Consider the following 10,460-nt stretch of genomic DNA (forward strand, 5'->3'; position numbering starts at 1 on the left):
GTAGGGGGGTAAGAGATCAACCAAAGGACTTGTATGCATGCATATAAGCATAACCAATGGACATAAGACACTGGGGAATAGGGGAGGCTAGGGGACTGTCTAGGGCGAGGGGAAAAAATGGACACATATGTAATACCCTTTGTAATAAAAAATAAAATTAAAAAAAAAACACATACCCTTTACTTTGGAGAAATAAGGAGTGACTTTAGATTCCTTGGTTGGGCAGGGACACAGGAGTTTCTGGGCCTGCAATATGTGTGTGTGTGTGTGTGTGTGTGTGTGCGTGGTACTTGCAGAGGGAGGCAGTCTAGTGCAGTGATCAAGGTCTGGCCAGGCTCTGGAGAGAGGGAGCCTGAGTTCAAATCCTGGCTCTCCTACTTCCTGAAAATAAGTAGGTGACTTAACCCAGCAGACTTCTCTGTGCCCCCTGTCTGCATCTGCAAAAACATAAGAGCTGACACTTGTGTGGCATTTCCCATGTGCCAGGTCCTATTCTCTGAGTGTTTCACACACAATCCACTTACTCCTTTTAGAGTTTTATGAGGGGAATGGACTTCCATTACCCCCATAGGTGTGGAAACTGAGGCATAGATTAGGTGATCTGCCCAAGGTCACGAAGCCATAAGTCCTGGGGCTGGGGCTTAAACTAGGCAGCCTGGCTCCAAAGTCTATGCTGGTAGCCACTCTAGGGTCAGCCTCCCACACCCACCTCAACAGGGCTGTGAAAAGGATTAATGGGATATAATTTGTTGTGTTGAGTGCTTAGTATAGTGCCTGGCACACAGTAGGTGCTGAATGAGAGAAGTTGTTCAAGGTGAGAAGACCAGTGGCCTAGTGATGGGCTAGAGTGGGATCAACAGCCACCGTCATTCACAAGTCTGGTCACTTCCCAAATCTGGTTGGCACCTTCTCTCTCAGGGAAGCTAGTGAGAATCTTAGCTCAGAGATGGAGATGAGGGTCTCGGGGTTAAAGAAGGTCCCCATTGGGAACTGTCCCCTTGAAGCCTGGATCTGAAGCCCCTTCCTCAGGAGGCTCCTGTTTGGGGATGGTGGGTAGGGAGCCCCCTCTTCGCTCTTTGGGAACCTGGTGTCATGGGTAAGGCCCATGGATTTGTAATAGAAACATTACACGGTTGTTCAGTTGTGAACAGGGACAAACAAGTTCCTAAGTCAGTTCATGGATTAATTTGTTCATTGAACAAAAGTTTGAGTGTCCACTATTTTAAGTGCTGAGAAGCAGAGGTGAGCAGAATAAAATTGCTGCCTGTAGAGCAGGGGAAGACAGACATGACATGGCTGTGCATAATATATCATTTTACCGTGTGGGATGCGTGCATGCTCATGTGCACATGTGCACGAACACACACCTGGGTACTGCTCTTCTACATGTCAGGTAGTGTTAAATATGCTCAAGAAATAGAACAGGGTAAGGGACAGTAGCAGTTGGGAACTCAGGGAAGACAGAGGCGTTTCAGATGAACTGACATGAGTGAGTGAGTCAGTGAGTGAGTGAACCATGGCCTGAGATCTAGGCCCGTGTAAAGCAGGTGCAGTGGCCTTGAGGTGGGAACATGTTCGGGTCAGTGTGGGATGAGACACACAGAGTCAAGGGAGCTGGGAGCCAAAAGATAGGTCCTTTCCACCTCTGAGGAGTGGGGTGATGTGCTCTGTCCTCACCTGTTTGCTGGGTGGAGCATGGAAGGCGGGGGCAGGTAAGCAGGGAACTGTAATGTCCAGCAGGAGATGGTGGCGGACTGCACTGTAGGGTGACAGAGGTGGGAGGGTTGGATTCTAGATATAATTTGCAGGTAGAGCTACAAGAGTTCAAAGTTACGATGTGGGTTGTGGGGGAAAAAGAGACAAATGTTGGTTCCTGGGTTTGGGGCCTGAAATAAACGACATGTGGGGGCTCAGGAAGGGCCACAACTGTTTGGGTCGTAAGCTGAATTTGGACTGATAGGAATGGAAATGAGTCAGGCGTGCCGGGCCCGTGGCTGTCACAGCTCCAACGCCACAGTCTCTGACAGGAACCCCCTGGCACCTGCCTGTGTTTGATGTCTGCCCTAGGTGGGCCCTCTAGTGTTGGGCTTTTTCAGTTACGCTGTGTGGCACCTGTTAGCCAGCTTCGTGCCCAGAGAGCTGGGTGTGTTGGACCTGGGAGTCCATGAGCAGGAGTAAGTAGGGCCATGGTCTTGATAACAGGTGAGGCAACAAGACCCCCACTCCTTGCATCCCACCTTTGTCCTCTGCCCCTGTGGTGTGTGGGGAGGGGTCCATCCTGGGGGAAGACTGAAAGCTGAGTCCTAAGTCCACACTGGGCCGGCTGAACTTTGTCCGGCTATTAGGAGCATGGGAGAGAGATTGTGGCTGAGCAGGGCCCTGTACGAGCTTTCCCACGGAGGGCCTTCAGGAATTCTGGACCTTGGGCTGTTGGGGAGGCTCATTGCAGACAAAGCTCTAATGGCCTGGGATCAGGACAAAACCCGAGGTTTCCTCAGTGACCTCTCAGGGCTCTGTCCTCTCAGGATTCTGCCAGTCCTTTGAACGGGTTTCTGGTCTCCATACCCATCTCTGTGCCTCTTTGGGAATCTGTGATGTAGGTCCAGAGCCGCACGCAGTGAGCACACAGTGAGGCTAGGCCAGCCCTGCCGATTCTCTAGCCCCAGAGCGTGTCTCCCTCTGCCCATGCATGGCCTCCTCAGGCCCCTGTGCACCCACAGGCTCAGGTCTGCATTTGAGCAAGACTCAGGGACCCTTTAGCACTTTGCAATTTGAGAAGCGCTGATGAATGCTACTCCCAAGGACCAGGCTTTGCATGTGTCATCTTCTCAGCAGCCTTAATAGGGTGGTATCCCCACTGGATGGCCAGGGAAGCGGAGGCTTCGGGAAGTAACCTGGTAGGTGGAGGTTACACACGCGTGAGTGGTGGGACCAGCTGTGTACTCAGGGTGCAGAGCCAGGCTGAGCCATCAGCTGTGCCGCCACATGCGTCCAGATGAGAGCTCTGAGCAAGGGGTGGGCAGAGCAAGGGGGCAACGAGGGGGAGGTGGGCAGTGAAAAGCTGAGGGCTTATAGCATCTCAAGGCTTTACTGCCAGCATTGCTTCTTTACTTTGGAGCTGTGTGCCTGGGGGGGATGCTTGATAAATATCCACAGGGCATACCGTTTAGCGAGGGAGATCCTGGCCACCTGGGGATGACACCAGGTGGTCAGAGCAGATGTGGCCAGAATGGTGACAGGTGAGAAAGCTTCCTCGAGGAGGTGGGACTTGAATTGGGCCATGGGACCCTGTTGGCTCATTCCCGAGGGAGTCTCAGTCTGCAGGGAAGGGATGCTCAGAGCCTGTTTGCTCTGGGGCCTACTGTGTGCAGGGCTCTGTGAAGAGAAAATTTCCATCATTTCACGGAGAGATCGTTGGCCCACAGCAGCTGTGTTCAAGGCTTCCTGACCTCACCTGGACTGTGCTGCAGTGCCTGGCAGGCCCGGGGTCTGTAGGGGACCCTGTGGACAGACAGGAGGAAGAAGGAAGCAGGGGTGGGAGGGAAGGATGTGGCCTTTATCCGGGAGCAGCTGTCTCAGCCCATGAGGGTTACACTCTGGGAGAATGCCTGCAGTGGTCGGGTCCCCGGGCATCTCAGGTGCCAGGCAGGGGCCCGTTCAGGCCTGGCCTGGAAGGCGGAGGGAAGGATGGTAAGTTGGTAGGAAGATAGCTGGGTGATAGTGGCTGGAGGACTAGAGGCAGGTCCTGACCATTCTCAACCTCCCTCTGCTCTGGATGGGAGACTCAGAAAATGGTGAGGAAAGTCTTTTCCCTCCTGGCCCCACCTCCCAGGATCTTCCAGCCCTAAAGGGGGCCTAGGCTGGGTTTGGGGAGTGCCTAGGGCTTGGCCTTTAGAGTCCATATGGTGCCCAGTGTTGCTAGTGAGGACCCGAAGCTGTTCTAATTCCTGATGTATGAACCTGCCTCCCTCTTTGGGAGTCTCAGGGTCTCCTCTGTATACTTGGTGTTCTCAGACACACCGTAACACCCGTGGCTGGGTCTTCCTTAGTTCCTTGTGCTGCATGCTTGTGGCCCTTCTGTCCTGGTGGACATAGCCTTCAGTTAAGAAAAACTTCCTTGCATTTTTTTCTTTCACTGTTTCATCCACTTTGTGTTCTCTACATGTACTCTCTCTGTTTTTTTTTCTTCTTAGTTAATAAACTTTGTTTTAGACCAGTTTTTTTGTTAATCTTCACCCGAGGATATTTTTCCATTGATTTTTAGAGAGTGGAAGGGAAGGGGAGAGACAGAGACAGAAAAACATGGATGTGAGAGAGACACATCAATTGATTTTCTCCTTCATAAGCCCCGGCCAGGGCTGGGGCTTGTGTAGTTAGTCCAAATCTGATAGGAAGAACTTAAAAACTCTCTTTTTTTTCTTTTTGTTAATCCTCACCCGAGGATATTTTTCCATTGATTTTTTAGAGAGAGTAAAGAGAGAGGGAAAGACAGAGAGAAACATCTGTGTGAGAGAAACATTTCAATTGATTGCCTCCTGCATGTACCCTGATCAGGACCAGGGAGGAGCCTGTAACCAAGGTAGATGCCCTTGATCAGAATCGAACCACGGACCCTTCGGTCTGCACGCCAACACTATTTACAGAGCCAAACTGGCCAGGACTAGACCAGTTTTATGTGTACAGAAAAATGAGTGGAAAGTACAGAGAAAGTATGTTTATACTCCTTAAATTCCCTCAGTTTCCTCTATTATTAACACCTTGCATTAGTGTGCTAAATTTGTTACCACTGATGAGCCAATATTGATATATTATTGTTAATTAGAACCTGTAGTTCACATTAGGGTTCACTCTTTGTGTTTTATATTCTGTGGGTTGTGACGAATGTATAATGACATGTACCTATCACTGTAGTATCATGCAGAGTGGTTTCACTGCCCTGAGATGCCCTGTGAATTGTTGATTTTTCAGCTTGCTCAGCTTCGGTCTTGTTTGTGGATGGAAGAGAGGACTCCCAAGCCCCTCACACTTGGGAGCCAATTGCTCTCCTGCTTGACTGTCCAGTTATCTGGGGGTGGGCTTCCTTGGATTGACGTCTAACAGTTGCTTCATCCTTTTCCTACATTCCGGAGATTTCCTCCAATTCATCTTGGAACACATCCTTTGAATTTTCAATTTCAGCTCTTATGTGCCGGGGAGGTTACACATTCCGGGTGCTAGTGTGAGAAGGGGGCCTGTTTCCGGATGTGCCTGACCGCATCATTTAGGCCTGGTGTCCCGACGTCCAGAACCTTTCGGGTTCAGTCTTTCTACAGTCTCTCCGCTCACACCTGTGGAGGTGGGCAGGCGTGTGATCTGGGTGAGTGGGGTGGGAGGGGGCCTATGGAGGTGTCCAGGAGCTCCACACAGATGCCGTGTGGTGTGGCCAGACAGCCAGAGTCAGCTGGATCAGCCCTTCCTTCTTGGGCCTTCCCCCAGGAGTCTGAGCCATTGGTGAGGAGGGTTTGGGAAGCAGAGGAAGGAAGAACTCTGTGCACACTCCTCCCCTGTAGCCTGGGCTACATCCCCCCGGTCATGTGTGCTAGGGGTGTCTCTGGGAGTGTGCAGTGGGAAGAACATGGGCTTTGGGGTGGTAAACACCTGGGTCCGCCTCTCCCCTCTCCTTTCTGGCAGCTTGTTCTAGGATGAGTGACCACTTGAGCCTCGACCTCCTGATCTGTGAAGTTGGGGTCGTGTCCCGACCTCGTGGGCTGGCTGTGAGGTGTGAATAAGCGGGAATGAGATGAGAAGCCTGCACTCCTTTGTAACACACAGTAGGCGCTCACCAGACACCAGCCCTCGCTCCCATCCCTGGGCCTCTTGCTTACGGCCCCTTTGTGCCGTCTTGTCTCCTCCATCTTGCAGAGCTGCTCCTGGTGGGACGTGGGGCGAGTCAGTGAGTGGGTGAGGTGTGTGTGTGCATGTGCTAGTGCTCCTGTGTTCCTGGCCCAGGGCCTGTGGGTGAGCTGTTCTTTCCTGGGCTCACTGGTGGCTCAGAGCAGAGCTCTGGCTGGGACTGGCCAGGGGGGTGATGTAAACAGGGAAGAATGTGGGCAGGTCTGTCTGTAACTGGGGCCTGAGATGTGAGAGTCCTTCCCAGACCCAGCCTCACCTCTCCCGGCCTCCAAGTTCCAGTTGTGGGGGGATGGGGCACTCCAGGGACGGTGCTGGGATGGAGGAGCTATGGTGTGGTGACCCCTGCCCTGCCTAGCAGCCCTGCCTGAGCTTCCCCTACTCAGGATGAGGCTTTCTTCATCATGGAGGAGTTTTGGATAGTTTCTCAGCTATGCCTGTGGCCTGGGAGGCAGGGCCTGTGTGTCAGAGCAGGAGCCTGTGGTGAGAGGCGTCATAGCCCCAAAGCAAAGAGGGGCCCTGTGAGGTGACAGGCACTGAAGGGGAGGAGTGCAGCGGGGTGGGGGTGGGGGTGGGGGGCAGACTCCCTGTGTCTGCGACCAGACCTCTACCCGACTTCCCCTACCCTCTCACAGGTGGTACAAGCTGCACTCCAAGCCAGGCAAGAAGGACAAGGAACGTGGGGAGATCCAAGTGACCATCCAGTTCACGCGTAACAACTTGAGCGCCAGCATGTTCGACCTGTCCATGAAGGACAAGCCGCGGTCCCCCTTCAGCAAGCTCAAGGACAAGATGAAGGGCAAGAAGAAGTATGACCTGGAGTCCGCGTCCGCCATCCTCCCCAGCAGTGCCCTGGAGGACCCCGAGCTGGGCAGCCTGAGCAGGATGGGCAAGGCCAAGGGCTTCTTCCTCCGCAACAAGCTGCGCAAGTCGTCCCTGACCCAGTCCAACACCTCGCTGGGCTCCGACAGCACCCTGTCCTCAGCCAGCGGGAGCCTGGTCTTCCAGGGCCCCGGGGCCGAGCTGCTCACCCGGTCCCCCAGCCGCAGCAGCTGGCTGTCCACTGACGGGGGTGAGCGAGGGGGCCACCCCTGCTGTGGGGGGTCGTGGCGCTCGGGTCTCCATCCAGGGAGCAGGGGAGGCCCCTGGCCAGGAAACGGGGCTTCTCTGCCCTGTGCTCACCCTGCGTGTGCTTCCTTTTCAGGCAGAGACACTGCACAGTCCCCCAAGTTGTTCACCCACAAAAGGACCCACAGCGACGAGGCCAGCCAGATGCGAGCAGCTCCTCCCCGGGCCCTTCTCGACCTTCAGGGCCACCTGGACCCCGCCACCCGCTCCTCTCTCTGTGTCAATGGAAGCCACATTTACAACGAGGAGCCCCAGGGCCTCTTGCGGCACCGCAGCTCCATCTCTGGCCCATTTCCACCCTTCAGCTCCCTACACAGCGGTTCTTCTCGGCCCTCTGAGGAGGGATCCCGGGCTGCAGATGACTCCTGGGGCAGAGGCAGCCGCCGCACCAGCAGCTCAGAGGCAGTGCCTGGACAGGAGCTGAGCACTCAGGCTAAAGCGCTGGCCCCTGAGGTCAGCCACTCTGGAGAGGAGGAGGGGGCCCAGCTCTCAGAGGGGAAGCCAGTGCAGGTTGCCACACCCATGGTGGCCTCCTCCGAGGCTGTGGCGGAGAAGGAGGGAGCCCGGAAGGAGGAGCGGAAGCCCCGGATGGGCCTCTTCCACCATCACCATCAGGGGCTGAGTCGGAGCGAGTTGGGGCGCCGCGGCTCTCTCGGGGAGAAAGGGGGTTCCACCCCCGGCGCCTCACCCCATCATTCATCCACCGGGGAGGAGAAGGTCAAGAGTAGCTGGTTTGGCTTAAGGGAAGCCAAGGAACCAACTCAGAAACCCAGGTATGTCCTTGGCAAAACCAGCTTTGCCCCTTGGGGAGGATGCTGGGGTGTTAGCAGCCTGGACCGGGCTGGGAGGATGGAGCTGCCGAGGTGGCCCTGGGGCAGACTGCTGGGGCTGCTTTGCATGGTTGAGTGGGGCTCTCCCTAAGCCAAGGCTCTTGGCCTGCACTTGGAGGCAGTGAGTGTGAGGGCCCAGTGGATTGAGGAGAACTCTTCAATGGTGGCCTCGCTTCATGGCAGACCCACCCACCGAGGGAGTGGGAGGAACTGGAGAAAAACAGGAAAGCCATTTGTATGAATTTTTGTTTCTTAGCCTCCACCTCTTGCCCTTTGGCCTCCAGGTAAGGAAGCTTTGCCAGGTAGAGAGGTGGGGACTGGGGCTACACCTCAGGTTTCCCCACCTCCCTGAAGCTCGCCGACCTTCCCCAGTTGCCCCAGCTGTTCTTGATCTCTTCCCCCTAAGAGGGAAGCCAAGTAATTGATGCCCCCCCATATACCCACCTCCAATTGCTCCCGTCTTGGCAAGAGGCTGTGGGCAGCTCCCCTGAAATCTGAACCTTCCCCTGTCCTTGGAGACCCTGGGGCCTGGCCCTCTTTGGGTCTCTTGGTTCTGAGGCATGGCAAGTGCTGAGGATGGCCACTTGGTTTTGAAGGTGCTGAGTCCCACCAACAGAGGGATGCAGGAGTCCTTTAGCTCAGGCCCTGGACAGAGCTCCTAAGAGGGTTCTGATACCAATTAGGATTATGCATCCAGTTCCAATGTGGGGGTGGGTAGGTTCCCCACACATCCAAGGGATTCTCTGACACCAGCTGGGTGTCCTACAATTCAACTCAACTCTGACACTGTTTACTCAGAGGCAGCACCCGATTCCACGGGTAAAGGACTCAGTCCTACAGGACACCCGCCCTCTCCCAGCATTTCAGACACCAGTCCCCAGTCAGTGCTTCAGACTGGCCAGCTATGCTAGCAGGCTCCAGCAGCTCCCTCCTTGGGTTCAATTAATTTGCTAGAGCAGCTCACAGAGCTCAGAGAAACATTTTACTTACTGTGTCACGGGTTTGTTATAAAAGGCTATAACTCAGCAACAGCCGATGGAAGAGATGCATAGGGCGTGGTATGGTGAAAGGGCACCACACTTCCATGCCCCGTCCGAGCGCAGCCACGCTCCCCAGAACTCTGAGTGCTCACCATCCGGAAGCTCTCCCAGTCCTTGCTAGTTTTGTGGAGGCTTCATTGCATGGGTGTGAGGGATTACATCCTTGGCCATTGGCTCAACCTCCTCCCCCAGAATTAAGGGGTGGGGCTGAAAGCTCCAACCCTGTTTATGGTTGTTTCCTTTGGCAACCAGCCCCCTCCCATTAGGTGCTTTCCAAAAGTTACCTCATTAACATAAACCCAGATGTGGTGAAAGGGGTTTGTTAGGAATAACAAGCACCCACTTCACCTTCATGGCTCCGAAGTGTTTTCAGGAACTGAGAACAAGAGACCAAATATTATAACAAAAGGTTCTCCATTGTCATCTCTCAGGAAATTTCAAGAGGTTTGGAAACCGTGATCCAGGAACTTCATCAGAGCACATATGAGAAATATGTGTTTCTTGTAAATCACAATATCACAGCCCCTGACCACCACTCTGGCCCCTTTGCCTTTTTCCAACTCTGAGCCCTCCACAGCTGCTGACTTGTGTAACAGGGCCCAGGGTGGGGCTCCAGGCCTAGGCAAGAGGCCATGTATTCGCCATTCTCAAAGGCCTGAGGCCAGTTCTACACAGGAGCATGCATGGCAACCCTGATGAGTGTGGCAAAGGCAACCGTTCCTGCTCTCTCAGCAAGCCTGCTCCTCCCCTTTACGGATACAAGGGCAGGAAGTGGGGTGGGAAGGCTGGGCACAGTGGTGAAGGGTCAAGTGATAGGGTAGAGGGAAGGTCCCTAAACCTCTTCCTGAAGTCCTGGTTCTTCCCTTTCCCTGTGAAATTCTGCTGAGAGGAATGGGGATGGAATGCAGGGCCTTTTGTGGTGTGGGCCCTGGCCAGCTGGTAGCCTCATAGACAGGAATGAGGGTGGATCAGCCTCTGAGTGAGGCTGCCCTTCACCCTCAGTCCCTTCTGCTCAGCCCCTACCCACCAGAGTCCAGGGGAACCACTGGCCACTGGTAGCCTAGGGGAGGAGTAGGAAGAAAGGTTTGGTCCTGTGACAACTCAGATCTTTGTAGGAGGTGGAAGAGAGGGAGGTAGTAGAAGGCCCAGACAGGGCATTTGCTGGGAGCAGTTGGGGACCAGGGTCAGAAGGGGCACAGACCATGGGCTTGGTGCTGTCATTTATGGGTATCTCCGGGCCTTTTCTGGGCAGGACAGATGCTGGGGGACACCTCTCTGTGAGGTCATTTCTAGTTGCTTGCCCAGGTTTGGGGCGTAGACCCCTGCAGGCTGTGTCTCTGAGTGATGTTGGGGTTGTCACTGCTCCTGCTTACAGCCTCCGTTTTCCTTCTGTTTCTCCTTGTCTCCTCATGGCCTTTGAGGGGCCAGGTGGACATAGGAAGCTGTGAGATGTTTGTTCTCCTATTTGAATTCTGAGCTTGTCCACAGCTGGCTGGAGGGCACCCGGGCACCCCTGCTCTCCCTCAGGCCCATTTTCAGGGCAGGCTCTGTGGCCTTGCATCCAGGCAGGGCG

The 10,460-nt window shown here is 54.5% G+C and overlaps 1 protein-coding gene across 2 annotated transcripts in view; it reads left to right on the forward strand.

Annotated features, from left to right (window-relative positions):
* The first annotated feature begins 6,249 nt into the window (after window positions 1-6,249).
* The window catches only part of RAB11FIP5 (RAB11 family interacting protein 5 (class I)), a 16,931-nt gene continuing 12,720 nt past the window's right edge, over window positions 6,250-10,460 (forward strand). The window contains exons 1-3 of one of the 2 annotated variants that reach the window (XM_015571487.1): window positions 6,250-6,415; window positions 6,525-6,961; window positions 7,094-7,790. In XM_015571487.1, the coding sequence (XP_015426973.1) occupies window positions 6,294-6,415; window positions 6,525-6,961; window positions 7,094-7,790 (1,256 nt within the window). In that variant the 5' untranslated portion in view covers window positions 6,250-6,293. The remainder of the gene's footprint in view (window positions 6,416-6,524; window positions 6,962-7,093; window positions 7,791-10,460) is intronic. The other variant, XM_006775274.2, reaches the window with a different exon arrangement.

This window comes from Myotis davidii, unplaced genomic scaffold, assembly GCF_000327345.1.
Source record: "Myotis davidii unplaced genomic scaffold, ASM32734v1 scaffold247, whole genome shotgun sequence".
Taxonomy (NCBI): Eukaryota; Metazoa; Chordata; class Mammalia; order Chiroptera; family Vespertilionidae; genus Myotis; species Myotis davidii.